The sequence below is a fragment of the Aquila chrysaetos genome, chromosome 4 (assembly GCF_900496995.4).
Source record: "Aquila chrysaetos chrysaetos chromosome 4, bAquChr1.4, whole genome shotgun sequence".
NCBI lineage: Eukaryota > Metazoa > Chordata > Aves > Accipitriformes > Accipitridae > Aquila > Aquila chrysaetos.
Window position 1 is genome coordinate 35,454,154 of NC_044007.1, and position 20,688 is coordinate 35,474,841.

At 38.4% G+C, this 20,688-nt stretch overlaps 1 protein-coding gene across 5 annotated transcripts in view; it reads left to right on the forward strand.

Annotated features, from left to right (window-relative positions):
* The window catches only part of STAU2 (staufen double-stranded RNA binding protein 2), a 176,565-nt gene extending 157,080 nt beyond the window's left edge, over positions 1–19,485 (forward strand). For 3 of the 5 annotated variants that reach the window (XM_030010781.2, XM_030010784.2, XM_030010785.2), the window contains 2 exons: positions 17,441–17,529; positions 18,380–19,485. In XM_030010781.2, coding sequence (XP_029866641.1) covers positions 17,441–17,529; positions 18,380–18,473 — 183 coding nt within the window. In that variant the 3' untranslated portion in view covers positions 18,474–19,485. Of the gene's footprint in view, positions 1–4,621; positions 4,678–6,530; positions 15,831–17,440; positions 17,530–18,379 lie in introns of those variants that run through there. The other 2 variants (XR_003922902.1, XM_030010783.1) reach the window with 2 other exon arrangements.
* The last annotated feature ends 1,203 nt before the right edge of the window (positions 19,486–20,688 follow it).

Sequence of the window (20,688 nt, forward strand, 5' to 3'; positions counted from 1 at the left end):
AAAGCACTGTTCGTGTACATGTGCGTTGTTAACTCAACATGCAACTGCTAGTAACACTGATGCTGGTAGCACAGCTTTTAGCCAGGTGCAATATTGTAAAGAAGACCTAGAAAAGATTGAATGTTAGCAATATAGCAATATAAGAAGTATATATGACTATAAGAGGGAAGAAATTTTGTATAAATACTGCAGAAGATACTTTCTTAAGAATGACAATTTATTCATTTCAGTACAATTTTTTTTTTGCCATCTTCTTAATAAAGGGTTCTTTCACAGTCTGTTAAGTGTAATAATGATTAGATTTTTTTCTCCAAGATAGTTGAGTTTGTCAGCTACCATTCTTCATTTCTTTTATTTATATAGAGAGGGGTTTTTTACTGCATTTGAATGATTGATATTCATTCACTGTATTGTTAATTGTTGCACCCTTACTGGAGAAGACTAACAAGCTTTGTCAGTTCATTACTGCTTCTTTTGTTTTCTTTTGTATGATTAATACCCATTGTTGATACCAAGTTACAGTTCAGACAATTGTGACTTAAAGACAAGAATGAGATTAATGTCAGGGAAATACAAATTATTAACCAATTTGCAGGGGGAGTTGATTTTAATGAAGTGAGTTTCTTTACTAAATACATGTTTGAACGATCAAATTCCTCTATGGCTAGCTAGAAAGAAATGCCATTGCTTTTCACAGCATTTGCAAAAGGGAAGGTGCTTGTATCATATCATTAACTTCTTATTTGAGTAAAACATTTTTCAGCCTTATAGGATCTTAAATTGTGTAGAGACAGGCCAAAAGATGGGTAGATCATAGACCCCTCCTTCAGGGCAACTGGGTTAGTCCACTGCTTTAGCATCCTTAGTATTGTGTGTCTTGCATCTCGTGAAGCCTCACCTAAGAAGTACACAGCTGTTTACACTTTCAAGGTGGTATCTGTAGACAGAGAACTGGCCATACTCTTTCATGTCTCTTCTAGGCAAGCACATATTTTTTCAGATCTAGAATAATTTGCTTCTGGCTGCCAGACAAGGAGAAGAACTACCGTTCTGAGGTAGAAATATGGTCTACAGAAACACTGTGTTTTTCTGAAACAATTGAAAGGTTTTCAGCATTTCATCTTCTCTTTGTGTGTGTAGTCCAGAGGAGAAAGAGATATGCTGTTTGGCATACATATTTCTAAAAATGAGGGTGAATATTCCCATGTAACAAATAACGAGGACAAAATGGGTTTCATAGAGAGGCAGGTTGAAATGCAATGGGCACTGGGTTGCATTAGGAAACATTCTCTTTTACTGTTGGTCCCAGGCTCATTTTTGTTTAGCTGGATGTGTGTTGCAGTTTGGTAGAGACACACAGGAGAGTTATTATTCTCAGTGTATGGGGCTAATAAGTTGTCTTCTTTCTCTAAGTTTTAAAAAAAGTATTCCTCATTTATGGGGAAAATGGTTAGATAGATAAACATGAAAGTATTCCTTACTGATAGCTGTTCCAAGGACTTGCTTTATTTTTTGTTAGAACCATTGTGGTACTATCATTTGCAGACTGACATTGGTTTACATCGCAGTTTGGATGATCTTCTCCAGTTGTATAATCACAGACCAGCATGCAGAGTCTGTGGGTGGTTTTAAGAGATTTTCTAGGTTTCTTTGTTTCAGGAGTTTGGTGTCCAAACATTATATGATTTGTTTATACTGATTTCATTGTGAAGGAACTAATAAGTCTGATCTCCTCTTCTCTTTATTGTAACTTGATAACATGACAGTTATCTCAAGCATGGTTTCAGTTAGGTCTTATTTGTGCTTGAAGAATATTACTGTATAATATGCATTGTTATGAGTGTATTTTCTCCGCTTTTGGTAGAAGCCTTAAAAAGCTAGTGTTTCTTTCATGCTATGATTGTATTGTTTATGTGGCAGCTAAAAGTATTAAATTCTTAGAGCTAACTGAGACTGGGCATAATGTTTTAGTCTCTCTCTACTGCCATTTAAGTTACATTAGTATTCCTGCTTTTATTGTGAGTGTGTTGATTTTAAGTAACTTAATTTTACTCTGTCATGGCAGAGTAAAACTGCTTTTAGCCTGATCCTGGAAAACCTCTCATAGGGTTTCCATACATGAGCAGGCTTATGGGAATCATTTACACAAAGAGAGTTTGAGTAGTGAAGGATTATTATTATTTATCTTAATAAAATCTTTTATTAAGATAGAGCTGTATATTAATTAACATACAGAAAAATATTAGATAAAACAGCATCCTGAAGGCTTTTCTTCTTAGCTGTGGTTGGAACAGTTGCTAGTGGTTTCTGTGCTTTACACAGTAACATAGACTTACTCAGGAAATGTGAACTCAGACCCTGTTCCTTCTACAGCCTAAAGGTATTCATAATGACATGTCACAGGAGACTGTCTAAATGCAAGTACAGCTATTTATCTACCTTCCCAGATAACCAGAGCTGCTGTATAACAAAAACTTAAAATACTCAGGATTGCACAAAGCATGAGAAGGAATATTATTGCATCCTACCCGTTAAAGAAGCCACTGAAAAGCAGAAGTACTGGATTGCAGTTCCTGCTTTCATCACTTCTGAACTTAGTGTTATAGAATCAATTAGATAAAGAGCAGAAGTTAACTAGGGAGCATGGGATGATCCTCAGGATAGCTCAGTAACTGCTGTGATCATTAGCCTATGGAGTCAGGCTCTTCCTTGCACTATTGTTTCTTTGAACCATGAATGTTGAGTTATTTTTTCTGCAACAGCTGAATCTTCCCTATCAATGATCCTGGAGGTTAGATTGTCACCTAGGAGGTGGGATATGTGGTTTGTTGAGCTAAAGCTACGTCAAACCTAAAATCTGTGTCTCATACTCTGGACAAGTGTTCTCACAACCATGCCATTGACAAAAAAGAGGAGCCTCACTTCCACCCACTTCTCTGGTGGTCATGTTAGTGAAAACAGTGAGCTCTGCTCAGACCGGTTGAAGAGCTGGAAGAGCCAGCTGTCTTGAGGAGAGGGCTGTGCATCTGTAGACATTAGCTGACCAAGCTTCCAGGTCCTCTGCCTGTGGTCCTGGCTTTGCAGCTGAACTCCAGAGAGGAGCAGGAGTTCACCTCTGGGCTTGGAGACCTCATTGCCTGCAGGTAGCTCCATACTCAGCATGTAGCTTTCTTGGGTTGTTCTTCAGAGAAACCTGTCTCTCCTCGTAACACCGAATAAAGAAACTGAGTACTTAACTTAATACCTTTGATTTTATTCCAGGGATATGCTATTTAAAAGTTCGCTCTTACAGTGCCTAATTTGTAAGCACCTGAATTCTTTATTGAATCTAACCCTGACAGGTTATTTTGTAACTAGCAGGGGTTTGAATAAGCTCTTTTTGACAGCTGTGGTTAATGGGTTTTAATAATAGATGCTAGGATGAAATGATAAAATAGCCGTTAGCAGATCTTCCAGACTAAAAGCCAGCTGTTCAGTAAAGTTGTTGGACATATATCTATATTTTTGACTGTAACTGTAAATGGAGGAAAAGCAGGTCCGTAGTTGCAGAGGTCAGTTAATCAGAGTCAAGGAGTGTCTAATCTGCATTGCTGAGCTGCCAGTTGGAAAGGTTGCTGAATTTAAGAAGTCAGAGTTCTTGAGGAAATCTTGTTCCTGCTTGTTAACGTCTCTCTTGAAGCACTTTTTGAGCTACACAGTACGTGATGTATACCATTCTTACCAGAGAAGCCCATAGGACAGCATTCATGGAAATGGCTGAAAGTGCCTGATCCATCCCCCATGGTTAGTCTGCTTTTTATCTTTCTACCTGTGTTGCAGTAGCAGCCAGAAGTAGGAGATAATGACCGTAGAGCAAATCCAGGTGTGCGCAGCCAGTTTCCACTTAAATCAACATACAAACAGCAGTAGAAGCTGAATCTGAGGGTAGATTTGGCCTTTCCATTAAAAAGGGGAGCTGCAAGCAATAGAAAATATAAAATAATCCAATAAAAAGTACACCTGCCACTTCACAAAATAAAAAGAAAGGTAGCTGGTACCAATCTTAAGACTAATGCTTCACCTCAAGATGCATTTGCTAAAGAAATGGTTGAATTTGTATGTAAAATAGCACTGGACTAGGCAGGGGAAAAATATGTATTACAAGAGTTTTCTGCAATGCTGTCATTTAACTTGATCGCTGTAGTGATGAGTCGCTGAAGGCAGATTAGTTTTTTATTTCATCTTTAGGAAATACCCAAATACCCTCACGGAATTTTGAGGTAAAAGGAGAAGCAATGAAGTCATGGTACTGCTTCTGTATTGCAAAAAGGTTAAAATATTTTACTTAAAAAAAAAATTAAAAGAAATAAAAATGAAAATATTTTACTTTAAAAAATATTAAAAATATGAATATAAGTTTGAAAAGGGGTAGGGTGGACAGAAATAGTACAGCTTTCTTTTGTTGCTAGAAAACCAGGGTTTTTTCTCTCCTGCTTGCTATATAATAAAGGCAAACTTTGGGGCACTTGACAGGTATTCTCATACCTGAGATATAGAAAGTTGAGTCCAAGCATAAGGCTCAACCTCACCTCTCCTGTACTAAGGGGCTAGACAAAGTACAGCTTGCATTTTTTTCCACCAGATTCAGCAGCATCTTCCAGGTTTTCCAGATATTGTCAGAATCCTCAGATCCAAATGGTAAGTTGGAATTTATACATCTAATCTAAAATTTAAAAAAAACTGTGGAAGTCCTCTATTTAAAAATTAACCTTTTCAGCAACCACCTTCTGTCAGAGTATGTGGCAATCACCATACACTAGCTCTCCCCAAAAAATGGTTTTATTTTGCAGTTCATGTCTAATTCCAAACACTGAGAGCTGAAATTGCTGGATGCTATGGGCTAGTAAGGAATGTATAGGAGCTTAACAGCAGGAGCAACAGACCCAGGTTAAAAATTCAGTGACCAGGAACAAATGTGCCCTTTATTTCATCTCCCAGCTAAAATCCTAGATACAGTTTATTGGCTTTAAACTTTTCTCATTTAGTAGAAAAAACTTAGCTTAGTGTTTCTTCTTAATCACAGCCACTTTAAAGGGGACATATATGGCTCTATAAATTAAGCTGGCACAGAAGTATTCTTTGTTTAAAAGACTTGGAAATTGTTTGACAGTTAACTATTAAATGGTATCTAAAATAGCTGGAATTTCCTCTGAAGAAGCGTATGCCTCTACTGAAAATGACAAAATCAAATTTACACCACAAGTGATGGAAATGTACTGCTTGATGATCTCAAAGTCAGGAGCTAAGTATATGTCTGAAAAATACTAAGGTAAAGTGGTTCTCCAAAGTCACACAGCAGATTAGTGGCAGAGTCACTGTCTTTTGAATGAAACAGATTTTTTTATCCCACAAAACATATCAAGAGTTCAAGTATTTTCATTCACAATGCAATGAACCAGAGACCTCTTGAAATTTTTTCACACAGAAGAAACAACATGTGCCACACCAAGCATAGTCATTAGCCCAGTGGTTATGTATGGGTCTTGTCTGTGATATTTTGACTGGAGAGTCTATCCTAGACCTAGAAAACCTTTTCTCAAAACTGTCATATTCTCATAAAAAGGTTTGGTTCTTGATTTAGTGTTTTTCTGAGAAAGAATTTTGACCAGCTCTCCTCCTGACTCCTAGTTCAGTGTCCTATCCAGCTGGTAACGTGTGCCCCCCAGCAAATATGTACGAGTTCCCTCTTTGAGGAGCAGCAAGATCTGCAGCATCTTTGTAATAGTTCTGATGTACTTTTCTTCTCAAATTTTGGGTCTTGACATAAAAAGGCTGGAGTGAAGGATAGGGTGTTGTGCATAACCAAGTGAAGGCAGGGAGCCAAGAAAATGCTGTTGTAATTACAAGTGAACATTCTTGTATCATAAAACTGCAAAGAAAAAGCTATAAATCAGAGCTGTCCTGGTGGTCCCTGGCAGCAAAGCACAGGAGATTTGAGCTCATTCCCTGAGCTAGCCAAGAGTGGGATCCTCGCGGAGGCAGTGGCTCATTCCAAGGGAAGGGCATTCCTCGTGTCTCCTGAGTGATGGTCATGAAGCAGTGATTTTGGTGGGAGTCACATCCAGCCTTCAGCCCTGCAGGAGTGATAGTATGAAAAGTGCTGGCCACTGTGGAAAATAAAGCAAGTTGAGAACTGGAGGAATTTTATCTTCAAGAGCTCTTGTTCTTGTGTTTAGGAGCCTACTGCTTTCAGTGTTAGGTCTGTGCTATTGTCCAGATCCCATATTTGATCACTTATTGTTGTACTTCAGTATGTAAGGTTGTCCTTTAATTCAGGTATCTAGTTTCATGTTTCCATACACTCACTCATGACACCAAACTGTGCTAAAACCCTTCTATGGGCATTAGGAAAATGCGATGAAATTAAGTAATACTATCCAAAATGTCTCTGCTGAAGTTCCTGTCACTAAAGAATATGGACTCAAACTTAATCTTCACTTAGAAATGGGTTTTTCTTCTACCCTGGGACATTTTTCCTTTTTTTCTTTCAGGTGTCTCATGAGGATGTAGCTCTTTAAAAATCATTGACCTGTCTGGATAATTTACCAATTTCAAAAATAAGTTAGTAAGTAGCAGGAAGGTAGGGAAGTATTAAAGCTGTCAGCATTGGGCAGTTTTCTAGAGACTTTCTTCAATATAAGCTGAGGGGTGGTTATTTCCTGTCCCTCTGAAAGATGTGGCTTGAGCTGAGTCCACATTTACAGATCAGGAGGGGCAAAATAAGATGATCTACTCTTTTTAAAATAAAAAATAAAAAAATCCTGAGTGTGTACAAGTGATTACAGCAAAACAAACCCTGAATTGACAGCTGCACAAACAGCACTTGCCCAGCAGTGGTAGTCAGCTACTAGGAATGCCCAGTTTCCCATTAGATTGGTAAGAATTTATAATTAATAGCACATTTGGGGACTCTTCTGTAATGAAACCACAATTTAATCTGCTAACCTGATTATGGAGGATGTAAAGGAGAGAGGGCAGAAATTCAGAGTCTCGCCGCGTACATTATCTCCCTGTTGATTGCAGTACGAGACCAAGACAGGCAGCATTTTCCAGAATCAGCCCCTACACTGGTTTAAGACCTGCAATCCTGAAAGGTGAAGGGCTCTTTCCCAAACAGATGTGACCCCCTTCAACTCTGATAAACTTCCCAAAAAGATGAGGGAAATCTGTACCGCACAGGATGTGCTCAGCATATTGAGGGATTGAGTTAGTAATGTCCCTGATAATTGTGGATACCTCATTGTAGGAGTCAGTTTTTATTTAAATTTTTTTAATAGGAGTATACACATCTGTCTTTATACCCAGCAGCTTTTCTGGCCCACAAGAAGTCCTCTGTGAGTTTCCCCAACTGAGCTCAGTGGGATCTCTGTCAGCTGCAAGATTTATGTCATCTTTTTCAGTCCTGAGAACTGTTCCTTAAGCTTTTCACATCTGGATTTAATTGGAAAGACATTAAAAGACATTAAGTGTGCTGGAAAAGCATATTTTAGAGAAGATCTTTATAGACACTTCCATTAAAGGAACTGATGGTTGTAGGTTAAAATGGGATGAGGACAAGCCATCAACAGTTAGCAAGGACAAAATTACATTACAAACTACTTCAAATGAGAAGTTTGGCCTGTAGCTCTTGGGCCTGACTCTGATCTCACTTAAATCAAACTTCAATTAGGACAAAAATACCAGTTAATGCAGTGTAAAAATGATCTGAGATCAGAATCAAAAACTTTTGCCTTTTGGAAACACTCAAATTTCTAATTACATGCCATATATGCTAAATATAATGGTTTTAGCTGTCAGTCTAGATTTGGTAATTTGTTGGATGTACATGCATGCCTGTAAAATGAGACTTGGAGAATGAAGAGGGGGATTGGTTGTTAGGGCTCCAAGGGTGGAAGTATCCTTCTCTGAATGCTGATATGCAGGCCACAGGAGTAGAGTTACACAGAAGCAGAGATACAATACAATTTAGTACGTGGGCTTCATTACAGATGTTGTAATGCAAGAATCTACAGCCCTAAACTCCCCCATTGTTCCAGCTATAATGTGCTGCTTGAAGAAACCAATGAGCAGTCCTTTGGATTAAGTGTAATCTATTGCTTTTGTCTTCAAACCAAAGTTTCTAGTCATATTTAGACTGACAAGCACTTAAAATCTAAGGTAATGGTCTTAGTATGAGAGAACAAACATACTTGCATTTTAAAATTGCTAAAACCGAGGAATCTGATATTTAGGAAGCTACTCCCATGTCTAAAGCAAAGTGTATGGTCTTCAGAAAGAGAAACATGTCAAACTTCAAAGAAAAATAAAATGTATTTCTGTAAAACATTGGGGTGGGGGGGGAAGTACTCTTTAGAATATTTCAGCAAAATAAATTTGTTAGAGGATCTCACCTGTCCTCTTCTCCTAAAAGGGAGTCTTTTTCTCCACTATGTCATGGGAAGTGTTTAACATTAATGGGAAGATTATAGTTTGCTGGGTGATAGTGACAGGAATGAGGCGTTTGAATTAAAATTGTGGCTGCTGTGTAGACTGTTCTTTTATTTTCTATCATTAAATACCCTTTTTTTTTTTCAGAATCTGTCTATTTTGGGCTATGATAAAATGCATGTAAACTAGTAAAACTGATTCTTATTTTTATCGCCTGACCTTGGGCCAGTCTTTTATATGCTCATGCACTTTCTCTTCACTTCAGTTTCCTTCTCTTTAAAAACAGGAATAATAAAACTACCTCTAGTCCTTAATGCCATTTTGTCTCATGAAGAAGAGGATATTTGCAAGGACAGGTAAAAAGTATTTAAACACTAGCAAGTTTGTTTTACAAGTTCAGTTTACTAAGTGAAAGAGTAGCCATGTTGAAGTAAGCATTGAGTAATACTTGATAGTTTGAACTTTGTTGTATACTAATTTGGTTTGGATCTTTAAGAATTCATAAAAATCTTTTAATATACAAGTTTTTGATCACACTGCACAAGCAGTTGCCTAAGATAACCACTTAAATAACAGAATAAATGCTTATATCTTATTTTAATACAGCTCAGTTTGGAGCTCATTCATTTTGTTAAAACAGTTCTGGCTACATCTACACTATTAATATGGGTCAGGGCCCATTCCCCGGTGGGAAATGACATGGTCTTCACCTCATTTACGTACTGCTAGCTATGTAGTGAAGGCTGTGGTAGTGATATTAAAAACAGGATGGAACTGTGGAGGTCAGACAGATGAAGAGGATTGTCTATTGCAGCATATTTTAGAAGTTACCATGAACTCTTACACAGCTGAGAACCTCAATACACTTATTTAAAATCAAGAGGTCAAAATCTCCTGCAATATAGATAGGGTTAATAACAGTGGACTTGCAAATCTATGGCAGTGATGTGGAGAAATGCCTATAAATAAATAATTAAATAAACCAAATTTTTCTGAGAACACAGCTGACAAGGATATTTTCCAGCCATCAGTGATGAAAGAGACAGTGATTCATGGCCTTTCTTCCCTGCTGGTGCAGGATTTTGCCTGAGGATATACATTCTGCTGTTTTAAGTTTTAGGTTTAAAGCTATGTTTCTTAAAATCTCCTATAATTTTTGTCTGCAGCTTCTCAACCATGCTTGAATGTTGTCTCAATTGCATGATTTAAACCTCTACCTAGCCATACAATAATTGGCCATCTAAATGCTCTCATTTGGAAGTCTGTAATTATTGAAAGCACCTATATTACTTAGATGTCTACCTCCTTCTGAAAGTTAGTGTTTAAGTAGCTTTTGTCTGAGGATACAAAATTAGAAGCAAGATTAATTTAAGATTAATTGCTGTCTGGTGAAATTCTGTTGTATATATGTAATGTAAACACTTGGAAATTTAATTTTAAAATACTTTTCTTCATGTTCATAAGTAAGCTGTGATGATGCATGCATGAGTCTTTCTGTCTTTGTTCTTTCAATTGTAACAATTGAAGAAAAAATATGAAGTTTTGAATTTAGGAATAAATTTACTTTAAAAGAACTTCCAGATTTCTAGACCAGAACTGAATATACACTGAAGGGTACTGAAATTATCTGACAAAAGAGGCTTGATCAGGATTTATTTTAACTGCTGATACTGGGGCCAAACTTTCCCACCACACTTCACCGTCAGAGGATGTAGACACACCTCAGTAGATACTGGCATCAAACCTGAAAGCTCTTTCGAGATGTTCATGAAGTGCCAATTTACTGGTTTCCAGTCTAGATTGCCACGGGGGAAAAAGTTAGCATTTTGGTAGTACTTGAAAGTGTTACTCCTCGCACTTGAGAATACGTGAAGAGGGAGGAGTCTGAGAATATACAGATTTAAGAACAGTCCTGTACAGTCTGAGTCCCATACAGATCTTTTAGCAATCCTTTCATCTCTTATTCCTACCTACAATTAAGAATGCAACCTAAACTTGGCAATTAGACTACCCACTCCATGCTGGGTTAATCTCTTATATTAGTGTTAAATTTGTTAAGTTTGGCTTTCAGTATTATTTATCAAATACTCTTCATACAAAAGCATACCTTTTAATTATTTTAAAAATTAGGTGCTTTTCAGCATGTTTTTCTCTCATTGTGACTGGAAGATCTGGTATCACCATTAAAGCAACAGAACTGTCTCACCCCAGATGATCATGCAGCACTTTCTTGGGCTTTGAAAGAATGCTTTGCCGTTCATTACTTCTGGAATTATTGCACAGTCCCAAGAATGGCGGTCGGATTTCTAGTGTGGTTGTTCACATGAGAAAATAAGCAATGCCTAATTGACTCTTTCTACTGTTAACTCAAGCAGTCCCTTTATTTAAGTAGATTGTTGAAGACGAAAACCTATGGAAATATAATTCCTTGTTGAATAGTGTCTTTCACTCCATCCACTTCTTGGAATATTAAAAGGTATGGAGGAATGAGTACACGTGTCTGATAAAACTAGGTGGAAGAACATGACATGCACGCTGTTGTTGATAGAACTTCTGCTTAATATATTGGAAAAATTGTTCAAGAACAGTTAATCCTTACTTTAGGATTACCCCCAGAAAGCTGGCAAGGTCAGGCTGTACGTGGATTGTGTGTCATTTAAATTCTGGCTGCATGAGTTGCCTGGGGGTAGCATTAACTACTACGTGGGACTTGTTCTAAGCTACATCTGTGAATCATCATTCTTTGTTTGAAGATAGTGGACTCCTTCTATCCTCCAAGCTCCTTTTCTTGACAGGTGCAATCAGTAGCCTTAATTGTAATGCCTATCAGGTGACTATGCCTTTGTGCAGAGATTAATCAGTTCGGAAAATGCTATTTCCATGTAAACTACATGAGTTAATCAGATTATAACCCTGTGTTTTTCATGCATATCATAAACCGTGTGAGGAAAGGGCTTAAAGTCATTTAATTAAGGTTTACATTGTGCAGTGTGAAAAGCCTTTCTGAATTTAATTTTTAAACAGATGTTAACATTGGTTCACATGAAATCTAATCAACTGGGGAGAACGGCACATTGTGAGGAAAGTGCTGAAAACCCCTAGCAGAAGTTATTGCTTGGGATATAGTAAATTCATTTACAACAGAAGCTGTGGGGAAAAGGGATTTGTTTGCAATACCCATTACCTAGTTTTTGTTTAGCTTGTAGGTAGCCAACCTGGTAAATCCAAGAGAATTAAATGGATATGTTAAGGAGTCAAATTTTAGCTACTTTGTGTGTATGTATGTAAGATTACACAAGCAAATATATCTTCCCTTTGTGCATTTCTGTATGCATTTTGGGTGTGCACAAGTTAAAGCCAGGTGGAAGCTTGGTCAAAAATTTCTTCATCAAGAGAAAGCAAAAACAATCACTAAGAACAATAACTTTGAATACATACAAATTTAAGTAGTTGCTCAGCTTTGGGACACTTAAGTCCTCAAACTCACCTCTAGAGCTGTGATAATTGTTGGGGGTTTTTCAATAGCCTTCACATGTGAAATTTAAATCAACATGTTAAAAAGTCATGAAGTTCATCTCATCACTGATGCAGACAGCTTTGTTGCAATGTTGTTGTACAGATGATACTGCCTTTTGAGGCCTCAATTCTCAGGGAGAGGGGAAGAACTTCCCTGATTTGGGGGGCATTTTTTCTCTTGGCATAGAAAACAAATGAACATTGATTGTTTGTAAATAAACTTGCTACCAGTTTTGTTCATGCATTAACTCTGCTGTTGTCTAGGCTTCTGGCGTGCAAGTGAAATTGAGGAGTAGAGTTAGATCTGTCTATCATTTTAACCTGGCATGCAAACATTTTCTCAAGCCTCAACTCGGTCACAGCCTGAGACTTGTTCATGCATATGGCATGTGGCTACAGGCAGTGTGACCGTAATGAATCACTTGACTCTGCAAACTTAACCTTGAACTAAGACCCAGCTACTAAAGATGGTAAAATCTTGTCCTTCATGATCTACTCTGGACCCTGACTTAATTCAGTTTTGCACCGTAACTATTTCTGCCCATAATTTTATGTCTTCAGAAAACACTGCTTAAGGCCAAGCTGAATATGATTTTTTATGTACTTAGAAAACTGATGTTAGGAGACATATCACCAGTAAACTAACAGTATCAAGCAGTGTGTTTATTAAGATTATCTCAGACCTCCTTGGTAAAGTCAACTGCAAGGGCCACAGAGAACAACAAACTTTTACAATTTTCAGTTTCATGGAATAATCTGAAATGTAATATAGGTTTAAGAGGAAAAACACAAACCACATACTGTGCTAAAACAAACATGTGAAAATTTTATCGTGAGGATGTGGTCTTAAATGCACATGGGCTAGTGTAGTGCCTGTCTGCTATTCTTGCTAAAAGAATGATCTAATGTTACTAGATTGTCATTACAAGACGCTTAATCCCCAGAGTGAGAAACAGGAAGAATATTCACAAGTTTCAATGCTATTTACTAATTGCCAATTGACTTGAGGAAAGCTAAAAAATGACTGGAAACATCCATCCCCATCCTGATACACACACATACTAATAATGGAAATGGAAGCCAAGACAAACAGCTAGCAGTGCAGTGCATCCTGTTGGCATCGTATTTTTGGCACTGTTGTAGCTACACAGAAAACAAGTGATACAAGAAATGTGTAAGGACATCTGTTCTGTAACCTATGGGGCTTCACTCACAAAACAGTTGTAAAATCTTCTGGGGGAGAGAAAAATTTCTCTATATCTGTGCAGATGCTCTATTGTAAGAAAAATATCAATGGAAGGAAGCGTTGAGCTTTTAAAAGAGGAAATTGTTCACCAGATTCACTGTCAAATGTTCCATTCTTTTCTTTCCTTTTCATTTAACCTAAGTTATCTGCCATTCACAAGTTATATTTAAGCCAAATAGTGTAAATCTGTTGGGACTAATAGAATTGAATCATGGATTAAATTAGCCCGGTGTCTGCTTGTAACTCTTCTTCCCTGCAGATTACTTGGGCTCTGTGTCACTCTGCTGACTATTCAGGTCACAGCCTTTCAGCTACCAGCTTCCTTCCTGAATCCAGCATCTTCATGTCTGTCCAGGGGCGCTCTCTACCATTCATCTACTGCCGTTCAGCCACATCCCGTGAATGGATACTTTAAAAAGGAAAGAAACTTTCCCAAAATTCAAATGTTGTTGCAAAAGTTGGGATATAAGTAGTTAGGCTTCCCCCACAGGTATCTTATGGAGAGAGAGACATGGTTCCATGAAAAAGAAATCAGATCTCATATAAACCTGGAACACCTTAGGAAACTGGAAGATAAAGAGGGACTGTGAGGTATAGGAGGTTTGGAGCACTTGGGGAAGGAAGTTTTAGCTCTGGGAGCTGGGAGCAGCTGAGGGTCCTGGGTGGGAGAGCATTTAGGAGCAGGAAAAAGTAGGGGCCTACGTAGGGGGAGATTTGTGAAGAAGTAGAGGTGATTGCCTCTGCTGTAAAAGAGGTCAGAGCTCTGCGGTGGATAGTAGGGAGGGGAAGACCAGGGGCACTGGGGTGGCTTGGGAAAGGTGTGGGACTGAGGCAGAAGATGTGGGGAGTAGGGACTCGGTAGTGAGAAGCACGAGCTTTGGAAGAGATCGTTGGCTTCCAGAGCAGCAAAGGCGAGAAGCCTAGCAATGAGAGATGGTGTAAAGGGCTGGCTCTTCAACAGTGCTCACACAAATACCCTGACACCTCTACTTGGAACTTCGAGGATACAGTTACAGGACTGGTTTCCTGGCGCTTCGTCCCTCTAACATTTGGTTTCAGAAATACAATAGATCTAAGATCTGACCTTTTATATCACATTTCAGTTTGGGGAGGGCATGGCTTAAAGAAGGGTGAGATGGAGAAATGAGACTGCGCCACATTACAAGCATTAGAATTTGGATGTTGTGTTGATATTAAACACGCTTATACTTAAACACCTTGAATCATACCTTCATTTTATATGTTTCCTCTAATTGTTCCATATTTACTTCCTTGACACCCATATAGTAATGATCCATGCTTACAGGCAAAGAGTTCATTATTTTATATTGTAGTACTTCTTCCCTTGCTGTTAGAAGAGAAGAGATGCCCTCATGATCTGTTTCTATTGAGACAGTGGCTAATATTCCTCCAGGAAGTTCCAAAGCAGTTTTTCTGGAAAGCAACCCTGAAAGCTGCTCTGTAATTTATGTGGTATGCCTTGCAATAGCCAGATCTGTGAGTAAAACATTAGTAAGTAACAAATGTACTCATATTCAGAGCAATTCTAGAAAGGAATTAGGAAGTTTGGGTTGGTCTAATTAATCTCTTGATGATTTGGGGATTTCAGTGACCACTGATCAAGACTGTTATGCATATCATATGATCAACCCATGGTCTAATCTTGAATGAAACATTACTTGGCTCTACCTCTTACCAACAATGATCAGGGCCTTTTTGTCCAAGACACTGTACAAACAAATAACCTGAACAAATAGTTCTTCCACAACAAGTTTACAATTCACACATCAGACCTGGAAGCCAAGAATGGATATAAAAAAGTAAAGAAGGTGGGTTCTAAAACAGAGGATGTAGCAGTTAAACTGTGTAGGAGGAGCAGAGGTCTCAGCTTCCTTCTCTCCTTGCAGTGCTACCTGGTAATGGGTTTTGAATTACCAAACTTAAGAAGAAAGGACATCTTGATTGTTTTGCTAATCTGCATCAGGAAAAGTGGATATGAGAAGACAGGAGATGCTTGTGTGCCAGTCCCTACCCATTGAACTGTTTGGTTCTCATAGTTGCTAACCCATGACCAACTAAAGTACAACAGAGTAGCAGTCCTGTGCAAGGAAGCACAGGGGCCCACATCGCTCGCCTTCCTCACATGATGAGTAGTGCTCGCATTGTGATGAAAAGGACCCCAGGGAGAGGAGGAGAAGAGAGAAACTGGGATGAAGAAATGTGTCAGATTACTGGAACAAACAGAGAAGTTGAGAGGAGAAAACCCTTGTTGCCACTGGGAGAAATTATCTGGGTTGAACAAACAGTGATTTTGCTGTGCAGTCAACATCGAGAATGGAAAGGCAGGTGGTGATTAGAGCTTATAGAAGTTGAGAATGCATGTCTAAAACTACAAGGTGGTAGAGAAAGAGCTGTCTTATAAAAAATGCAAATACTTAAAAATGTCAAGAAAACCAGAAGAAATGAGGAAAGGGAGAACTCATTCACTGGGGAACTCAATAAGTAGTAAAAGTGAAAGATCCTGCAATGGGAGAAGTTGTTATTAAGGTGAAGCTGAGGCTCAGCCCTTAGCCATAGCATGGGAAAAGGATAAAAAGAAAGATGCGGGCAGCAGAGATTTTAAGATGAAGGGGAAAATAATGTCAATGGATGGGAAGAAGGAGCAAGTAGAGAGCAGGTTAGCTGTCAGATACAGGGGGCCCAGAACACATGGTAAAGGTGGAGTGGATGGATAAGTAACAGTGATAATCTGAGGTTTACCAAGACACTTTATAAAATGTTTAGCTTTTTATTTGTTTGCTAGGGCATACAACATAAAACTTCATAGACTAGAAAGATTCCACCTTCATGCACTGTGGGTGGAAGTACCTTGTACAACCTTCTGAAGCTTTAGCAGCTAGTCATTACTATAGACAAATCTGGGATACATGGTCTTTTACTTTAGGGCAGCCTGGCAATTTTTGTGCTGTTATTCACTTCACCAAAATACACATTGTCTAATAATATTTAAGTTGTATAAACTTACCTTTCAAGGGAAGGAGCTGTTGAGAGAATCCAGGCAAAGAATTATGAAAGCAAATCTAGTACTTCATTACAATGGCAGGTCCTGATCCAGACAGAGTTCCTGCGCTCCGAGAGGAATGGGAAATGAAGATAGAGACATGGATTCTTTCTGTCTCAACAATTACGAAGAGACCAACTTCCAATTTTCAAAACAGCAGTTGTTGCCTCACTGTGAAGAACAGTGCCATAGGGCCTGCAGTTAGTTCTAATGTTTGAGATGTTACCTTAGGTGACAGTGTCTGTGAAAGATTACCTTTTTTTTTTTTCCTGTGATTAGTTCTGAATGCATCTTAGGTGGGAGTGATTGAAGAGAAAAATCCATTTTTCAGTTCTGCTTTACATTTCACCTTCAAGACAGAACTGACCTCAACTGTTTTATTGTGCTGGGTGTGTTTTCAAAAAGTCAGCCACGTGGTGTCTGAGAGTTTCATAATCAACCTTTGTAATTAATCACAAAAGTTCATGTAAAAGTTTGTCTTTTACCAAAGCAGTTAGGGGGGAGGGAAGAACAATTCTGAGTCCTAAAGCAGGATTCATGAAGATGAGAGAGAAGCTTGTCAATAAAGAATGCACTTGCGCAGAAAAATGTCAGCTGAAAATTGATCATTCTTCTACTGCTGATGCTTCATAATCATCCCATATTGGCTCACCCTGTTTAGCACTCTTCACTAGTTATGTATAAGATATCAGTCTGCTGCGTTGTTCAAGGTCCAGCCTTGGAGTGTCAGTAGTGTCCTGCTGACCCTATTCCCGTTGGTCACACCTTCTGCAATCATTTACAAGACAAGAGTTTGTCCATAGGAGCTCCAGAAAATGTGGGCTCTAGGAAAGCACATGGGGGAGCTGGAGAGACCTTACAGGCCAGAGAGGCAAGAATCCTAAAAGTATATCATATTCTTCATGTTCTTCCACGAACATAAATGGAAGTCACTCATATACCCAGGAAGAAGAAGATATCCTCAAACCTGTGCACAAGCACAGCTGTTTATCATGGAGCTGTTATGTACCCATTCTATTAGCTCTGTAGCCTAAATGGCTTCAATATACAGGAAATTATTTAAATCTAGAATATCAAAATACACACCTTCCTTCATTTGGTGTTAATACTGTTGTGTCAATGGGGTTTTTGACAACTCATTTTTTCTTTAGGCAGCGTTAAGTGCCTTGAAACAGTTTTCAGAACAAGGACTGGATCCAGTGGAAGGGGCTATGAAAGTTGAAAACAGATCACATGAAAAGTAAGTACCATTTAAATCCTCTTCATTTTAATGCCTGTGTGGTGTGGTAGATAAGAAATGTTAATTAAGAGCTTAGTTGCCCTTTTAAACCTGTGCAAAACTATTTCCTCTGGAATTTATGTACAGTTTGTGACAATTTGAGAGGATAAACAAGATTTCAGGTTTAGCGTTACTGATAATGTTTACTAATGAGCTATGAGACAGTCAGTCCTCCTATGGAAATCCTAAAGAAAAGGATTTTCTTTTCATTGTATGGATTCTGTGTAAGTAGCATAACATGATTTTTGTCAAATGTGTTGTAACACATGATATTGCCTGTAAATAAGGAGAGCTATCTGCCAGTAAGTCCTTATGTCTGCAAGATGTACTTTACCCTAGAAAATTTAAAAACTAAAATTTATTTCAGGTCTTAAAAAACTCTTATATGGAATATTAGCTTTAAGTAGTAGACAATAGAACCAGGTTTCATACTGGATTTTCAATTATTTAAGAAAGTGGGATTGTCTGTTCAGTATGATTTTTTTTTTTTTCCAGCTGCTAGTCTGTTTATGTAAGGTAGTCTTGTATTGCTAAATAAATTAGGAAGTAATAGAATAAAAGAAAGAAGACTAAAAGTGGCATTTGGAATTTTCAATAGATATATTGTGGCTATTTATAAACTAATTTAATCAGAAACATTTTTCCATATGATCTCATCAGCATAGTATTTGAACATAAATATTGTTGTTTCACTTTAAACTGTTACCTTCCACAGTGACCTTTGAATCTCATGTGCCATCTGGTAATAAACATGTCTTAAAGATGTGCAACCCTGGACCTTACCACTCTTGTTCATGTATTAATCTTTCAGACAAGTCAAGCATCTGGGAGAGAAAGCAGACAATAAACAGACTAACTCAGGCACCATTGCTCAGGACTGCAAGGATTCAAAGGCTGTCGTCTAGGAGCTTCCCAGCACCCACGGCTGCCACTGCATCCTTATAAACCTGTCAACACGCAATAGGGTGTATGTGTACAAGGAAATGAATGACTAATACCATTATTTGAGTCTTATGTGAAGACAACACTATTCTAACACAAGAGATAGTATACATGGTACTGTTTATTCAACTGCGGAAAAAAATAAAATTGACCATTTCCCTTAGAACTCAAGATCAGAGCATAAGTCAATTGCCCAGAGGCAGAAGAAGTCTGATCATGTTACTGGAGGTAAATAACAACTAATTAAAAAAAAGTGTTAGAAAAAAAGGGAAACTTTAAAATTGATTAATATTGAGGAAAACAAGTCAGCATTGGTTCAGTTATACAATTTTTTCGTAGTGTAGTTTTAAGTTCAGCTTACTGTTTTTTAAATAATGCTTGAATATTTTAAATTAACCGATGACAGTGCTGTGAGAATTGTAGTTGTTGTCTTCATATATAGTCATACAGCTTATCTTTTTATGCAGACATTATGCATTCTTCATTCTATATGAATATGTATGACTTTAAGATGCACTACTCAGAGTTGTATGCAAACAGACGTTTAAATCATGACAAGTATTTGCTTAACATGAACAGATGTTAGTTATGATCAGTCTCGATATACTCCAGGAAAAAAGCAGATATGGTATTTGATTTTCCTTGCCATAATCTATTAAAGAGGCGTCTTGCCTCCAAGCAACATTTTCCCCTTCAATTCTGCTCTCTGTTGTGTGAAGCACATCTACACCCCATTCTGTGTGTTGTATCAATCCACCGTTTGCATCAACTGAGTGTTTTTAATCTCTGCATTCGGACCAAGAGCAAAAGGTAGGACTGCAACGTTATCAAGCCAAGGATGGAAAACTGTTGATGTAAAGATCATTCTTTTGTGAAAGGAGTGGCAGCAGAGATAAGACCTGTGGCTGCTCTGTACCAGCATATTTCTTTTAAGTGTGTGGCCAAATGCAGTAAAACCACATCAGTTCATGTGTACAATGACAGTGTGGTCTCTTTCTTTATCATTCACAGGTAGACAACTAAGAGAATGAAGTGAAAAAAAACAATTACAAACTAACAAATGACTGGCTACCACGCCAAAGCCAGGGTTCAACCTACCTTTCCCCATGCCACCACCTTCTAGAAACTTACTGTGTTAGACCAGTCATCCTGGCATTTAAGTAATTTTTTTATCCAAAATACAGATATTTTATGTAAACCTAATGCAATAAACACATAAAGCTTCTACCGACTGCATAACAGTCACGACAATATTGCACAAGATTTTAGAAGCATGTAAACCAGGGATCACAACCCAAGTGACTCATGCAGGAAAGCAGACAAACAGCAATGTAAGGAAATGGTGCAAGGTACGGTAGCATTGATTCACCTTGGGGACAGACTTTCAGGGTAGCATGCATCATGCTCTTACAGAATCAGTGGTCACTGAAAATTTGGAGTCCTTTATTCTACTTCATCTTTCTCATGGGTATGATTCACTCTCCCCCCAGCAGATGAGGTGCCTTTGTGCTGAAAGTTTGCAGTTTTCTAGGGTCTGACTCCATAAAAGAGTCAGGAACAATCTGAACCTTTCAGTTCTCATAGAACTGGGAGATTTCCAGAGGCATTTGGCACCTGGCAGACTCAAGTTATTCAGGCAGCAGCATACAAAATAATTAGCTCTTGCACACCATCTTTCTCAGGGATATGTTACCTGCCTAACTGGCAAATGGAGCAGAAATTCTACTGCTCCTTCACCTCAGCAGCCAGCTCAGAGAGCTCAGAAACAGGCTCAGTCTGTGCTTTAGTAGTACCTGCCAGTATGCAGAATACAAATGGCAATACTGTCCCCTCCCATGGAGAACAAGAACAAAAGGAAGAGGCAAACCCATTCCTTGACAACTCTGTCCTAAGGGCAAGAGGCTGAGCTTGCTGGGGAGAATGTGACAAGGACACTGGCAGTATGGTCTCACTGGCATTAAACAGAACCTCCGTGGTGTGTTCCCTGTCCCATCACTACAGAGAAACCCTTTGTACCGGTTTGCTCAGTTCAAGGTGCAGCTTGATACTTGGTGCTGTTCTCTAGGTACAGCCACAAAAATGTGCCCAGTAAACTTCAGATTGGTTGCCTTGTTGCAGGTGGCCTCTGCACTGAGCACCAGGCTTGCTCCAGTGCATATGGAGAACAGCAAAGTGATG